The sequence below is a fragment of the Rattus norvegicus genome, chromosome 1 (assembly GCF_021556685.1).
Source record: "Rattus norvegicus strain SHRSP/BbbUtx chromosome 1, alternate assembly SHRSP_T2T, whole genome shotgun sequence".
Taxonomy (NCBI): Eukaryota; Metazoa; Chordata; class Mammalia; order Rodentia; family Muridae; genus Rattus; species Rattus norvegicus.
In genome coordinates, this window is record NC_141534.1 from 145,559,696 (window position 1) to 145,576,715 (window position 17,020).

At 52.2% G+C, this 17,020-nt stretch overlaps 1 protein-coding gene across 2 annotated transcripts; it reads right to left on the minus strand.

Moving 5' to 3' along the window:
* Positions 1 to 1,590: 1,590 nt before the first annotated feature.
* On the minus strand, positions 1,591 to 17,020 carry Mfge8 (milk fat globule EGF and factor V/VIII domain containing). 2 transcript variants are annotated; one of them, NM_001040186.2, is given in 10 exon segments: positions 1,591 to 2,366; positions 2,469 to 2,618; positions 4,568 to 4,752; positions 9,885 to 10,029; positions 10,604 to 10,759; positions 11,081 to 11,262; positions 11,490 to 11,657; positions 13,516 to 13,647; positions 13,910 to 14,032; positions 16,867 to 17,020. In NM_001040186.2, coding segments are annotated over 10 exon segments (1,452 nt in total). In that variant the 5' UTR covers positions 16,940 to 17,020; the 3' UTR covers positions 1,591 to 2,228.

Genomic DNA, 17,020 nt, shown 5'->3' on the forward strand with positions numbered 1-17,020 from the left:
CCAGCAATGTCATGGATTCAGCTTTCCTACTTCCATTTTTTATATAGCAGAAGCCAAATGTCACTCAGAACCAAGATATGAGCAGATTGTCTGAACTGAGGCTTTAGGCTCCAGGCCATTCTACCATATTCAAACTTGGAGCAGGCAGAGGCAGGGGAGGTGGTCTCAGAGCTAACAGCGTCTGGCTTTGGAAGCAGACTTGGGATCAGCCAGAAGGGTCTATTGTCAGCGCAAGTGACAGGGTGGTCGGTAAGCAGAGTCTGGCTGTCTGGACTGTAGACAAGAAAGGGAAAGAAAACCAAAGTCAAAGTGAGAGACTCTTAAGCTAGGATCCCAGAAAGGAAACGTTCTCAAGGTTGTGGCCAACACATACAAGGCTACATAGAAAGAACCAAGAAACAAGCTTGGGCAATACTAGTCTCCCACACCATCCACCCACCTGCCCAGCAGCCCAGATAAAGTCTGGCCCACAGAAATGGCTGTGCAATGTGAGCCAGGCAGGGAGAGGTGTTACTCCCTCTCCTGTGTATTGAGTCCCAGGAGGCAAGGCCATCGCAAGCAGTATATCTAAAAGGATGCTTCTCCTATCGTCTGCTGGTCCCCAGGGAAGGTCAGGATCAGGAGCTGGGGTAGTGCCCCCCAGAAGGGAGGACTGGGGCCAGCAAACCCTAGAAAGACTAGATTCCTGAGTTCCAATCACAGGACTACAGTGATAATGTTCGAGCAAGGCTTCAGGCTGAGAGGCCCTCAGGGTCCGGCAGTCTCCCATCTCTCTTTTATGAGGAGAGTACCACTGAGCTTCTTACTCTGTCCTAAGCACAAGAAGCCCTGACAACAGTGGACAGCTCTTATAAAGAAGCACTTTCAGCTGAGTGTTCCTGAAGTGCTCCCAGACAAACCTCCTTGTTCTCCCTTCAGCAGCCAAGTAGCTGCCCTTCTGCTTCCCAGAGAGCCACAGTGTGGCTCCTGGGCTCAACTGGGACATAACTCTTGAAAACCAGGGTCAAGACACGGGCCAGCATAGCTCCTACTGGCCACTTCTGCAGAGCAGGGCAGAGCCCCCCTTTCCTCCCACCAGTGGACTCTAGGAAGCATCATGTTCTCACCCACAATCCTATTTGGCAACTCCTCACCCTTTCCTTCCTTTCCACATGCACCCTCCCCCTCCCCTGACCACGCTCAGTCTACCATGGCCCTCTTTCTCTGAAAGCCAGACTTCTAAAAAGAAAATGGAAACTACCAAAGAGAACCTAGTATCCAGGCCTCACCCACCTTCTTAGTGAGGGAAGGGAGCAGTCATAGGAACCACCTCTCTGCCAGGCCTTCTCTGGTCCTTCACCAGGTAGCAACTACAGGCCAGAGCCAGAGAAGTAGAGAAGTAGAGGCGGGAAGGGGGAAGCCATGAGTCAGGCCTAGAGAAGAGGGAAGCCTATCCTAACTGCACCCCACCCCCTGTCTCCCATTCCTACTCCTAAGCTGTCTGCGGTCTGGCAATTGACATAAGAGTGTTGGGCTCAGGAGGACAGGGTGGGGGCAGAGAGCAGCACCAGGCATTCTGACTTGGACAGAGCAATAAGGAAGCACAGAAGGTCCAGTGGAGAGCACAAATGTATTTTGGAATCTGCTTGTTAACTTGGGTAGCAAGCCAGCAGAGGTCCCATAGCCAGCTCGCCAACCACCCAGAGCCCATCTATCTCTCCAGACCCGACAGTCCTCTTGTCAACCGAGGCTCCAGAGCGAGGGTCAAGAGGGGTCTCAGGAGATAAGAGGCAGGATCTGGTGACCCAAGGGGCAGCAAGCGGACGTGGGCCTCTCCTTCCAGGAATGGAACATGGAGGGATGTGCGGTGTGCAGAGACGGGTGGGCAACCAGAGGTTCCCTTTAGTCTTGAGTCAACCCCTGGAGAAAGTTTAGGACTTGGGGTGGTTGGTACAGCAGCCCACATACCCCAACTTCACTCTTCTTCTCTATTCATCTCAGACCTGTCCAACTCCCCCAGAATGCCTGAGAGAAGGGGCTAGCAGGAGGCCTGTGGGGGCTGCAGGGTGAGGGGAAGGGTGAGGGGCAACTCTGAAACCCCCTTGCCCTTCCTGCCTGTAGTCCCAGTGCAATCAAGAGGGAGGATTGAGAAGGTGTCAGCCACAGAAGGCAGCAGGGCCTGGGAGGCAGGGCCAGGAGGCCCCTCAGCCTCTGGCCGTCCTCGTCACTTGGGCTGGAAGGACTGGGCACTAACAGCCCAGCAGCTCCAGGCGCAGGGTGATACGGTTATGCCAGGACAGTGGAAGGACACGCACATAGCGAGCCATGAAAGGTTTCTCAAAGATGTTCTTCTTGTGGGAGTTGTTGTCCAAGTTGCCCTGGAAGACCTGGAAACAATTGGAGTGTCAGGAGTGCCCCACAGTCTGCCACCTCCTCCACCCATCAGAACCCCACAGCATCCCAGGACTTGCAGCTGGACAGACACCCACCTTGCTGGTTCCTTGTTCCTCATATACGGTCCACTGCACACCATCATCACTGTGGGCTACCTTATAGGATGCCACATACTGGATGTGGCCAAAGTCACGGGCCCCCTGGGTGATAATTCCTGTCACTTTTTTCTGAGTGCCCAGGTCAACCTACAGGAAAAAAAAAAGAAAGAAAAAAAAAAACAAAAAAAAAACATTCATCATTCTAGGTTGGAGCTTCTTCAAGAAGGTGTAAAGGCAGACACACTGGGGATGACCTGTTAGCCTATTTCCTCCTCGCGCTGGCTAGTCTTATGTCAAATTGACACAAGCTAGAGTTATCTGAAAGGAGAAACCTCAAGTGAGGAAAAAAGCTGCCTCCCTAAGGTCTAGCGTAAGGCATTTTCTCAATTTGTGATTGATGGGGGAGGGCCCTGCCCATGGTGAGTGCTTCCACCCACGGGTTGTATAAGAAAGCAGGCTGAGCAAGCTATGTGGAGCAAGCCAGTAAGCAGCACCCCTCCATGGCCTCTGCATTAGCTCCTGCCTCCAGGTTCCTGCCCCATCTGGGTTCCTGCTCTGACGTCCTTCAATGATGAACAGCAATATGGAAGTGTAAGTTGAATAAGCCTTTTCCTCCCCAACTTGCTTTTTGGCCATGATGTCTCATCCCAGCAGTAGAAACCCTAGGACACTCATCCAGAAGATAAAGCCTGTGTGGTGGTGCTCACCTGTAACCCCAGCATTTGGGAGGTTGACAATGGAGTAGAAGGCCAGCCTGACTACATATCAACGCCCTGCCTCAAAATACCAAGGACAGGGGATATAGTTCAGTGGCACAGCACTGATCTAGGATGCTCAAGACCCTGAGTTCTATCTCCAATATGACAAAGATGTGAAGTCAAAATAAACAAAGGCACATAAATGATCCACTTTGACACCCACGAACTCCAGCACAGTAAAGCTTAGTGAAGGGTATTTCACAGGTCCGGGCCTTGGCCAACTCTGCCAGGTCCTGCATCAGATGTATACTGGGGTGTGATGAACAGGCTGAGAGACCACAGCCTATAGGAGTGGGAATTGCTTCTGAAACCTGTCAGGCTGCCTGAAGCCTTACATGGTCCTGAGAGAGTCCAAGAGCGGGTGGCTCCTGATGAACCCGACCCCGACTGAGCACCTCTGGCCTAGGTTTGTCCTTTCCCTGACTATCCTGAAAACTGACCCCTGGACAGGCAGTCCCCAGATGTAGGCTATAAGCCCTGCTCACCCGCAACCAGCAGGTAAGCACCACACAATCTGCCAGGACTCAGTTTCCCCATCTGCATTCTCCATTCTCTATCTCTGGTTTTCCATTCTCTCTGAGATTTCCCAGTTACACTGAGTGGGAGAACACATGTGCTTTGCTGAAGTGGTTTAGTCCTAAAGTGCCCTCTGCCATTCTGCCCTGCTGCCCACAGGCAAGCTTTGTCAACTCTGTGATAGCTGACGAGACGGTGCTACCTCTCTCTCTCTCTCTCTCTCTCTCTCTGTGTGTGTGTGTGTGTGTGTGTGTGTGTGTGTGTGTGTACGAGCGCGTGCGTGTGTCAGTATGTGTCACTGTGTGTGTAGGTATATGTATGTGTGTGTCTGTGAGTGTTTATGTATGAGTGGGTGTGTATGAGCAGTGGATGTGTGTGTCCATGTGTTTATGTGTGTAGGTATGTGTGTTTGTGAGTATATTTATGTGTGTGTGAATGGGTGTGTATGTGTGTGTAGGTATGTCTGTGTGTGTATGTATGTTCATATATGTGTGTATGTGCATGTATGTGTGTGCATGTACATGCACATGTGTGTGACTGCATGTGTGTGACTGCATGTGAGTGCCTGTGTGCATGTGTGTGAGTGCATGTGAGTGCGTGTGTATGTGTATATGTATGTGCATGTATGTGTGTGACTGTGTGTCTATGTGTGTGTGTGTGCATGTGCAAGTGTGAAAGCACAACAAAGCAGGATCAAGAGAAAATGGGTAGCCTGGAAAGAAGAAAGAGAAAAAGAAACAAAGAAAACTAAGGCTTTTTGGGGAATCCCTTGGAGAGCAGCGGTTGGGGCTGGGCAGGGTCACAAATCCCACCCGCTCTCACCTGCAGCCATTCCTTGGCACTGTTGCTCTGAGCTGTCCAGGCATTGATCTTGCCCTGATTGTCCAGCCGCCCCAAGTGGGGGTACCAGCCAAAGGCACGCAGGTTCCACGTCTTGTAGCTGCTGGAGGCTGTTATTTGGCTGTCAGGAATCGTGTTATTCTTCAGGCCCAGGGGCTCAGAGCATCCTGTGGGCAAAAGGGGCTGTCACCAGTATGTGTAGGTTCAAGATGATAAAAAGAGAAAGGGCTGCGGTTCCCAAACGGCTTTTATTTTAGTTTAGGATTTTGTTTGGTTTGGTTTGGTTTGGTTTGGTTTGATTTGGTTTGGTTTGGTTTGGTTTGAGGCAGTATTTTGTGGAGCCCAGGCTGACTTAAACTCACTATGTAGCCAAGGATGACCTTGAACATCTGATCTTTACCTACACCACCAGAGTAAAGGAACTACAGCCATGCACCCCCACACCTAGGTTATGTGGTGCTGCACGCCGAAACCAAGCTTCTCATGAGCACGCTTCCCAATTAAGTGACCACCAGCCTTTGTTTTCTGAGCTGAGTTCAGTTGTATCACACAGACTGGCCTTTGAACTCCTGGTCTCAAGAGATCTTCCAGTTTCCAGGACAGCCAGGGCTACACAAAGAACGCTGCCTCGAACCACCACCACCACCACCACCACCCCCAAAAAAACCTATTAGAAGACCCTTCATCCTCAGCTTCCTAACATCTGGGACTAGGCCATGATGCCCAACTTAGCATCCTCTTGGACTTCCTACCTGCCTTCCAAGGCCACTGTTGGTTCTCTCTCTCTCTCTCTCTCTCTCTCTCTCTCTCTCTCTCTGTTGGTTCTCTCTCTCTCTCTCTCTCTCTCTCTCTCTCTCTCTCTTTCTCTCTCTCTCTTTCTCTCTCTCTCTCTTTAAAGTTGTTTTTTTTTTTATTTTATGTATATAAGTACACTGTAGCTGTCTTCAGACACACCAGAAGAAGGCATCAGATCCCATTATAGATGGCTGTGAGCCACCATGTGGTTGCTGGGATTTGTACTCAGGACCTCTGGAAGAGCAGTCAGTGCTCTTAACCGGTAAGCCATCTCCCCAGGCCTCAATTGTTCTCTTATCCTTGCTTGCTCTCCGCTATCTCTTCACTACAGTCAGCTAGACTCAGCTCCAACCCCCATCCCCATCCCAATTTGCACCAAGAAGATCACCAACACCCCCTGACATGGCCAAACTCCCAGCACTCCCTCCCCTTCTCTTAGGACACCTCCCACAGCTGGGTGCTTCCTGACATCACAGGAGTTACGTTAGCCACAGAACACACTGAACAAGTAAGTAGCTATCGGCATGGGAAAACGGAGGCCGGGAGGTGTTGCCCACAACCACAGAGAGGTTGTACCCACATCTCACACACCTGATCCTGACCACCACCCCAAATGTGACATCATCCCCCATGCCAGGACCTGTAAAGTCCTGTATGGAGTCATCCAGTGATGTACAGCAAACACCCCTCCCCTCCAGCGGCTACAGGCTACTGAAGCCCAGGAATTCCTAGAGTTTGGGAGCTGCTTCTGTGTCCTTCCCGAGAACATTTCTCTAAGACCGAGTGGAGGGCCTCGGCTCACCCCAACATGTCTAGCATGCTGGGGTGTGTACCCGGAGAACAGCCTTTGTTTCCTCCCACTGCCTCCAGGCTCACTCTCAGGAATGACCGACAAGTTTGCACTTATACTGCTCCCAGATGAACAGGTCATGCTAAATAGAAAGTAAAACTCCCGGGCTGATAATGGTCCGTCTCTCATGTCCGGCCACATCCCCACCCTGCAACTGTGTCCCGTAAAAGGCGGAAGAATGTGGCAGTGGGGATGAAAAGCCACATTTTCATCTGGAAAGTGTGTCCCCCCAGATGCCTGCCTCCCGAAGGTGCCTGCAGAGTCATTCCATACAAAAGGCAGGCCAGGCAGCCATCACCCTGCTTCCACAGAGACTCCTGCGCTGTGAGCTCGCTCATCCAGGACTGGGACCTTCTGAGGTAGCCACTACCCTGGGACTACTTTTCAGACATTACTCATTCTCCTCATCTCCTAGGGATAGGACCCTGTACAATTATCCCTGGCATGGGCCTCGCAGAGACTGCAAACTATAGACCATGACCTCAGTATATGCATGCACAAGTCCTTGCCTCACTGGGGGTCAGCTTCTCCCTCCTCTGTGAAGTGAGACCCTCTGTGGCTCTCCACAGAGACGGCAGATCTTATAAACAAGCTGACCAGGCATGGTGTACCTTTTTGTGATCCTAGCAGGTGGAGGCAGAAGAATTGCCAAGATTAGGCCAATCTGGAGTGAGGCCCTGGTGTCCTGGAGGTCATAAATCTCCCCAGACAAGGGTTGTTATTTGTAGCAGACAGTGTCTTTGGTGATTAGGGCTGAATAGCAAAATCCCGCCTCTTAAAAATTAAAGAGACAGACTCTGAACATTTAGCTCAGTGACAGAGTATCTGCCCTGGGTGAAATCACTAGAACTAGGGGACTGGAGAGATGGCTCAATGGTCAAGAGCACTGACTGCTCTTCCAGAGGTCCTGAGTTCAATTTCCAGCAACTACACGGTGGCTCACAACCATCTGTACGGGATCTGATGCCCTCTTCTATCTTGCAGGGGTACATGCAGATAGAGCACTCATACACATAAAATACATAAATAAATATTTTGGTTTTTTTTTAAATAAAATCACCAGAACTGGAACGTAAACTATATTAAAAATTCCGCCCCAGTAGGTCCAGAGAAGGGTTGGAAAATGCTAAAACAGTTGGTCTGTGGTGCCCATCTCTCTTCAAGTCTCCCTGCACACTTCAGCCTGCAGCCCCAGCAGCTTTCTTATCCTTCAACAACCCCCAGGACCTTTGGCCTTGCAATTCTCCACCTAGAATACCCCTTCTAAGATCTCCCTGGGACTGGCTCTCCAGCTGTTCCCTGGACTCCATCACTTCCTCCTTCAGACTTCTTGCTGCTAGCTGACTTTTCTTCTTTTCTCTTCTTTCTTTATAATATGTGCCTGAGTATTTATTTGTGTGTGTGTGCGTGTGTGTGTGTGTGTGTGTGTGTGTGTGTGCTGTAGAAGCAGTGCACTGAGGCCAGAAGAAAGCACTGGGACCTCTGGAACTGGCCTTCCACATGATTGTGAGCCCCTGATGTGGGTGCTATAAATCAACCCAGGTCCTCTGGAAAAGGAGCAGGTGCTCTTAACTACTCAGCCATCTTGCCCACCCCTGACCTTCCTTTTATTTACTAATCTCACCTCTGACTCCCTGCAAGTTTCATGAGGTCAAAGGTCTCACCTGTTCAGCTCCTTGGATCTAGGTATTTAGGGGAAACTTAGTAACTGTCTAAATTAAACAGTTAACTCACCAAAGACTGTCTGCTAAAAATAACAACCCTGGTCTGGCGAGCCTTGTGGACTCCCAGGACACTCGGGCCTCATTCCACCCACATGTATAGTGCACATGCACACACACACACACACACACACACACACACACACACACACACACACACCAACACTCTGGAGCTAACAGACTGGGTTACAGAGAAAGGTGGGCCAGGACGGGAAGGAAGCAGAGGACACAGCTCTGCTCTCCGATGTGAGGCTCAACTTGCCCTACCCCAAGACTTAAATCACTCAGGGCTTCACTAACTATCCTGGAAACCTGGAGAACCAAAGGCCTCAAGCCAGCAGCCCCAGGGAGCAGTGGCCAGACCAGACCTAGCTCTGCCCTTTGCCAGACACTAAGTCACATGATGCAAAAGGCAGTGACCTGTGAGAAGGATAACCTTCCTGCAAAACTCAATAATCTGAAAGATACGTGTGTCTCTCCCGCGACTATCAGACTACTGAAACAATGAGTACCAACAGATGCAAATTTCCCAGGGAATCCCATGCCACCGGGAGAACAGGAATGTGCCTCCCTGAAGATTTTTGTACATTCTAACAACTTGTCAGATCAGGATGAGACAGAAGCCCGGACAATGATGAGTCAGGAGTGGGTGGGGCCACGACCCAGGACTGCTTAGACCTGCCAGTGTGTCCCTGGCCCTCTATTTAAACTTTTAACATAGCTCAGGATCCCAAAGATGGACTTGAGGGAACCACTGGGTCTCTGTCCGCCTTCCCTTACATGGCCACACTGAATACATCTCTTTCTGCTTTTGACCATTAATTTCGCTGTTTCAATTGGCTTCTTGAGCACAGGGGCCGAGTTCAGCTTCTTGTGGTACACACTGTGGCCCATGTTTGGTAACAGAAGCTTACTAGCTTAAATCTATACTTTTAAAGGGGTAGCGGAGTAGGCGTGATGGTGCATGCCTTTAATCCCAGCACTCAGGAGACAGAGGCAAGTGGATCTCCATGAGTTCAGGGACAGCCAGGGCTCTGTAGAGCAACCCTGTTTCAAAACCAAAAACAAAACAAAACAAAACAAACAAAAAAAAACCAAAAAAAAATAGACCAGGGCTTGGGTGTGGCTCAGTAGTGGCAGGTATGGCTAGTAATCACAAAGCCCTGAGTTGCTAGAACCTAAGTGGAGGGGAGGGGAGAAACCAGTGAGACCCAGATTTCAGCTGTAGGTGGTATCTAAAATGCAGAAACGGGGAAACAGTGCCATTAACAGGGAAAGAAGGCACAGCCAGGTGTTCCGGGCAGGTCTTCAAAGACGGTGAGCAGTCAGCCCTGTAGTTACCCCATATGGCCAGTAGGTGGCACTATGGCTGCAAAGAGAAACAGACCTCAGAAAAGAGACAGTGGGCCTTAACTAGATGGCAGTATTGGTCAGAAGGTCCTCTTCAGAGGGTAATCTCCCTGGTTCAGCAGCAACCTGTCCCTTTCTAAATCCCCTCTAACTCCAAGCTCTATGGTCCTAGAAGCACCCGCATGATGGCACAATGCGGGTGGCAGACGCCTGAAGGGAAAGCACTATGCTTGCACCTCCCAGCTGGGTATCTTGGATGAATAATGCAGCCCTTCCATTCATTCATTCATCCCTCATCAAAGATTTAACTAAGCACCCACGTGTCTGAGGCCCTGGGAATACAGCAACAAAGAGAACAGACAATTCCCCTGCGATGGGGGAATTCACTGCCTGTTCTAGAAGCACCAGGAACCAAAATAAGCAGAAATACTGAGACGTGAAATGGCTATCCAAAATGCCCAGGGCAGTGGACTGGCAGACAGCACATAACTGGAACTCCCAGGCAGGAAGCAGGGGGTCAGTCTCCACAGGAACTCCTGAGCAGATCAGGCAGAGACAGAGGAAGCTTCTTCTCGGCACTCACCATGCAACTCGCAGCCCAGGAGCTCGAAGCGGAGGGTGCAGCCGCGGTGGCACGAGACAGGGTACAGCCTTATGTACTGTGCCTCCAGAGTGGGGTTGAACATGTTAATCTTCAGGCTGTTGTTGTCCTGGTTACCCATAAACTCCTACAAGAGAAGGGGCAGGGTTGGAGGAAGAAGCAGGAGGCCATCGAAGGTTGGAAGAACAGCCTCCTCCACGGAGCCCACATGGACTCAGCCTGCAGCCTTTGCTTTGATTCTCCACCACCATCAGGATACTGTCCTTGTCACTCACCTCTTGGTCATCACAGGGCCCTGGCATAAACCCCTGCTCACACAGGGCTATCTAGAGGGCCTCTGTGTGCATTTATAACAACAGCAACTTTCTGACAGATATATAGACCTGTATGGTATCTGTGCTGTGAACAGTGCCCACTCAGTTAATTACACCTTTACAACTGTACATGGCAGCCCGAAATGTTCAGAACAAAGGTCAAATCCACCACAACCACTGCCCCTGCCTGGGCATGGCACTACTCTGAGTCTCTGAAGGCTGAGATTGCGTCCTGCGACCACAGAACGTGAATATGATCAAGATCTATCCATTTCTACATATCAAGGGGCGCTTGAAGATTCACCCCAACCCTCAGGCTGCTCCTGCTTCTCCATAAGGGCTAGACTCTTGGGGGTCCTGACGTTAGTGCCCGCTCCTTAGACGCACCTTGTCTCCGGTTCCGCTTTCATCCTGGATGAACTCGAACCTGCGTCCATCGAGGCTGTAAGCCACCTTGAAGGTCTTCAGGTATTCCGCCCTCCCGGCACGGCTGGCACCCTGTGTCATCACACCTGATACCCGCATCTTCCGCAGAAAGTCCACCTGGACCCCGGGTGAGAAAGGTGGTCTCCTTATCATCTAGCGTTTCCATCCAAAGCCAACTGGCTAGCTCACTAGGTTCTTTCTCCAAGGGGCTGGTTTCTCTCCTGAGGTTCTGGAGCCTATGCTGTGAAGAGCCCCTGAGTTCAAAAGACCCCAAGAGGCCCTGTAGGTGCCAACCCCTCCCCCATATCAAAGAAGACCATCTCTTCTCATAATCTGCCCTTTGGCTCCAGGCCCACGGCTGCCCTCCATATACAGACCCTTTCCTCACGGTCACCTCTCCCTGTGTTCCCTATCACCCTGCCCTGTGTCTTTTCCTACCTGGATCCAGGGCTTGCTATCATAGCTGCTGGCTGTCCATGCATTGACAATCCCTGTGCGGTACAGGCGAGCCAGCTCCGGGCCCCAGCGCTGCAAGCCCATGAAGCCCATATACACAGACGAGGCAGAAATCTGTGAATCGGCAATGGCGCCCCCTTCCAAGCCCAGCTTTGTGGAACAGCCTGCAGGGAGAGAGCAACCATCAGGGGCCTAATCCAAAGTTCCATAACCCAGCCATGTCCACAGGACAAGAGAAGAAAAAACAACGTGGCCTCTCATGAGGACCTAGAGACAGGGAGAACCTCAGACCCTCACTCAGAGCAGGTAACACCAAGGGACACTGACACCAGTTGGAAGAGAAGACGGCACGGGAGACACAGGAGACAAGGGGCCAGCAGAGTTAACTCACGGGAGGCTAGGTGGTTGGAAAGATCGGGGTTGGGGGCCGGGGTGGGGACGGCTGTGGTGGGGACGGCTGTGGTGGGGACGGCTGTGGTGGGGATGGCTGTGGTGGGGACGGCTGTGGTAGGGACGGCTGGGCTGGACAGGTACTCTCCATCCAGGTAGGAGGTGGTCTCTGGTAGGAGAGAAAAGCAGGATGGCCTCTTCCTCCACATCCCTAGCCCTGGCTCGCCCAGGAGTGGGTTTGGGAGGGGAGTTGCCTTGGACAGTACGGAACAGCAAAGATAACTCCAACAAAGCAGGCTTTTCCTCATCTTCTTAGTGTGAGGCTAGGCAAGGGTTCCGCCACTGAGCTACAACCCCAGGCTTTACTGTTTTGAGAACAGGGTCACTCCCAGTTGCCCATGCTACCCTTGGACCTGTGAATTCTCCTGCCTTGGCTCAGAGGCTTCTGGCATCACACCTACTCCACATGGTACTCACCCCTCAGCAGCTTTCTGAGGAGAGGATGAGAACCATTCTGCTTTCTTCTGTATCCTTTGTACCTTCGACCACCAAGTCCTTACCCGCCCACCCACGTGCTAGCATGTTCCCAGCCATAGCCCCATCACCTCTGCATAACCAGTACCACAACACCAGAAACTCAGGAGAGCGGTCAAGCTGTTGGCAAGAAGACCTCTCCATCCCTCTGGGCACCAATGGTGTGTGCTCAAGCTTCTGCTACCAGCGGCCCTGGGGATAACCTACAGGACTCTAGCCGTGGAGGCTCATCCTGAGCAGGTACTGCCAATCTTACAGAGAGGGTAAGATGCCCAATGGGGCTGGACATCCTAGATCTGATGCCTCACACCCACCATCTCCACACCCCAAGGGACCCAAAGGTGCAGCCTTGGCATTGGCACCAGAAACAGTGTAACAAAGAGTGCGGTCCCTCTGCCCCCCTCACTCCTGCAGCTGGTGTGGCCACCACCTACCCTCTGCTCCAGGTGTTACCATGCAGCCTAGAGACAACTCTAGACCTGGCAGCCCAGAGAAGGCTGCGTGGCTAATTCACACCCAGGTACACCATGGTTAGCCCAGCTCCCACTCGGTAATTAGCAGGCTTGCTTGGCTCCACCCAGCCCTCCATCTGCCTGAGCAATCAGGAGCTTCCCCATTCTCCCCCTCAGAATCTCAAACTCATCTGGCTTTAGTCCAGCCTTCAAAGAATAGGCCTCTGCTCTGTCTCCTCTTAAGTCGGGGGTATGCCATGCGCTCTGCCTATAGCCTGCCATCCTGGGGCCCAGACCCCACATAGCTGGCCCAGTTTTCCCCTCCTTCAGCTAACCTCAGAGCACAACACACACCTGCCTGAAGGAGGACCCTCAGAATATCCACTTCCTAGCCTAGATAGCTGAAAACTGGACACTGCCAAACCCCCACTATAAGAGTGTGCACACACACACACACACACACACACACACACACACCTTCCTTCCTCCCTCCCTTGTCTGAACACAGCCCTTCCTTCCCATGTGACACAGGATAAGAAAAGCCCTGGTATGCGCAGGGCAGAGCTGGGGGCAGGCAGCATGTTGAACTATCACCAGCAGTGCTAGCTGGCACTCACCCAGGCCACTCTGAAGCCCAGGGGATAGCCAAACAGGTCAGACAGGTCAGCTCCTCCCTATATACCAGGCTTCTGGCCTTCCTATAGCACAGAACGACACAGCCTCCCCCCTCCTCCCTGACCTCTATGAGCTGGTCCTGCCTCCAAGTTAAATAGCATGCCTGTTTCTTACTGGTGAACAAGTCCCAAGATTTAACTCTGACACTGTATGTCTCCAGGAAATGGCATTCCCATGACCTCAGTCCTCACACTCTCTCATCCCCCACAACACCAGGCCTGACCTAAAGGCCCAAGAGAGGAAGCTAGGCCTGAAGTCTGGTTCGGGACAATGGGTTCCTCACCGAACTCTGCCCCCTTCCTCAGTCTTCACAGAGGCAACATCACCACAAGTGCCCGTGCCAAGCAACAGGCCCCCAGTGCTCACCGAGTTCACAGTGGATGCCCGAGTAGCCCACAGGGCACTGGCAGATGTACTCAGTGAAGATGTCCCCTCGCTGTGTGTCCTCAGTCACCAGGCATTTGGCATCGTGGAAGCAAGGGTTTGGGGAACACGGTCCTGGAAGCAAGAAGGCAGATCAGATGGAGAGGTGTTCTGAAAAGGACAGAACACAGCAAAAAGCAACACAGGACCCAGCCAAGACCCATCCAAATCAGCCTCTTCCCTACCGCCATCATCCTGGACCCAAGAGGGTCTCTGAAAGGATCAATTTGCCCACATACTAAAATCGCTGGCTTTTCCAAGTGGCTGAGAGTTTCTACTGGAACAAGGGCTACCCACGTGGGAAGAGACAGGGGAGCAGGTCATTGGGCACAGGTACCTTTCTCAGTCTCGTTGCACACAAGGCCTGTGAAGCCTTCAGGGCAGAGGCAGTAGATGTCATTGTCTTGGCCCATCAAGCAGGTCCCACCATTCAGGCACAGGCTGGAGTCACAGAAGTCACCTGCAACAGCAGGCCAAACACAGTCATTTGGTAAGCACTTAAGAGTCCGGCTACCACGTGCACACGCTGGACTCCTAAAGTTAGCTGTCATCCTATGCTTAAGAAGCCGGTGAGACTAGGGATATGGCTCAATGATAGCACTTGTCTGGCGTGAGCAGATGCCTAGGCACCTGTACTCAGATGCACTTGCCTGCACAGAGACATATATACATAATTTGTAAAAAAGTGAAACAAATCTTTAAATCTATAGGTGCAGCTAGAGGAATGGCTCAGAGATTAAGAGCACTTACTGCTCTGACAGAGAAGCCTGGTTTGGTTCTCAGCACCTACATGGTGTTTTACAACCACCTAGAACTTCTGTTTCAGAGGCTCTACGGTCCTCTTCTGACCTCTGAGGGTCCTGCATGCCCGCAGTGCCCATTATAATACACTCGGGCTCATACACATACATAGACAAGAAAGCAAACACTTTTTTTTTTAAGTCAGAATGAAAAAGATGACAAGGAACAGGAAAATAATAGTCTAGAGAGAAGCAGACACGCTGAGGGCGTGGCAAGTTGGAGAACGGTTCAGATGTGACTGGACTCGGACCGGAAGAAGAGGGACCTTAAGAACGACAAGTTCAGATTTTGCATGCCACAGTCTGTCAACGGCTTTTTAATCTTCCTTAAGTCTCCCCAGCATTGGCTGACAAGTCTCAGACACCCCACCACTCTGTGTGTGTGTGTGTGTCTGTCTGTCTGTCTCCATGTGTATGTGTCTGTCTGTCTGTCTCTGTGTATATGTGTCTGCCTGTCTGTCTGTCTCTCTGTGTCTGTCTCTGTGTGTGTGTCTGTCTGTCTGTCTCCCTCTCCCTTTCTCTCTCCATCTCCCTCTCCCTCTCTGAAGCCAGATTGAAGTTTGAAAGGAGGAAAGCTAAAAACCCCAGGACAAGGCTGACAAGCTAAGAAGTGCAGGTCTGGTGGCAGCAGACCCAGCTCACAGGCTGAATGACACATTAGGACAAAGGGAACATGAGCAGGTGAATTCGAGAGGCTTCGTAGAACAGGAACTGAAGAGGTGGAGGAAAGCTGGAGAGATCCCGGGAGCTTTGGGAGCACCTTGAGTGACGGATGTGCACCGTCAACCAGAACGGAGAACAGAGGAAGAGAGGTGGGGTAAGCTGGGGCTGAGTTCACCTGGCCTGTGAACTGACGGACTATGCAGCTCAGCCAAGCGCTGGCAAACCCCGCCCCATCTCCATGTCCAAACAGGGACTAGAAGACCCTGTCTCAGAAGCTTACCCTACTCCCATCTATCTCTGGTACCCTGACACTGGCACCAATCACTGAACAGCAGCTCCCCTTTGTCCTACTAGACTCCACCCCAAACTCGGCACTGGAATCAAACCTCAGAGATCTCTTCTCCTCCCCACAGCTGCCCACCCAAAGCACAAGGGCCCTCCTCAAAGCTCAAGGCCCCAGGGAGCTCAGACTCCCAAGCTGCAGGCAGGCAACACCATTAATGAGCACCAGCCCACACAGCTCCCTCGGCAAGGGCCTGGGGATCCTAAGGCGCTGTGGCAGAACTATTAGTCACTTGCTTTAAATAGCAGGTTAATCCCCTCTGACCTGGAAGGGCACAGACACAGCCTCACATGGAGACTCTGGATCCGCCAAGGCCTAGGCACCCCATACCAACAAGGGCCCAGCTTCTAGCCTTCCCTACAGCTGCACCTGGAACCAAACCAAGGGTCCAGAGAGGAAATCAGAAAGTGGAAGGTGGCCAGCAGCAGCGTTGGGACTGAGGCTGGCCACCTGCATATGAGACCCGGAGAGGCCAGCTCCTCTATAAATCCTATGGGACTTCAGGGTCCTGCTCTGGGAAGTGTCTCCAAGAACATTTGGCAATGTTGTGGAGAAGGCAAAGATAAGGGGTAAAAAGGATCAGAGGAGACCCCAGGCATCTTTCCAGCTGAGTGAACAGACTAGCAGTTCCCAGTTCGTGAAAGCTTGGAGCACCCAATGCCTTCAGCTCCAATCCCGAGGTCAGATCCTGTGCTAGGCCGACAGAGCTGAGCCTAGCTGTGATCGCTCCTGCCTGTGATCTCGCCAGTCCCATTTCTATGAGAAACGATGTCGAGGCTGCTTGAGCCGCTCACCGGCCCCACGTGGGCACTGCTTTTTCATGATGAACTCTCCACAAGCATCCCGCAAGAGGCCCAGACTTCTACCGGGGACCTCAGAGCGGAGGAGGAGGGCTAGGGGAGATAAAGCAGCCGGCCAAGGCCAGCCGGGGGCAGGAATCCCTTTTCTAAGTTCCAGACCCGCCCCACCTATAGTCAGTCTCTCGCACGGGCCCCTCAGTCCTTTCTTCCCTTATCTGATCAAACACCAACAAGTGGGGCACAGAAGTTCATTGGATTTTCTAGCCAGGTGGGTTCAGAAGAGAGTTTCTGGTTAAGTTAACTGGAGATGTACCCTCACAAGAGTACTATATTCTCCCAAATTGTTAGGATTGGAAAGCAGACACAGTTCGGTGGCCTCATTTTACAGACGCGGTAAAAAGAGGCAGGACGCAGCGGATTCCTTTGTTATGTGTAAGTCACATCCCCGGGGGAGGCTGGGCTGTCACCGGGTGTCCAGGGTCACCGCTCGGTGCAAAAGCTAGGATCACAGCCTCAAGGCCCCAGGGCAGAGCACGCAGAAGCACGTTCGCCTCTCCTACCCGGATGCAGCCCCTGAGCGTCCCCCTCCAGGCTTTGCTCAAGTTTGTCAACAGTAAAGATAGAGGGAGGGCCCCGCTGAGAACTTCCGAGCGGCGGGCAGAAGAGGGGCGAGGCCAGAGGGACTCACCGGACGCAGCGAAGAGGCCGGAGGCGCAGAGCAGCACACCGCACAGCGCGGCCAGCACACGGGAGAACTGCATGCTGCGGGACGCGGGAAATGGTCCACAAGCTCCGATGCTGGGACCGGAGAGTTCCTGCGTCCGCTCCTCTCACAGGGGAAT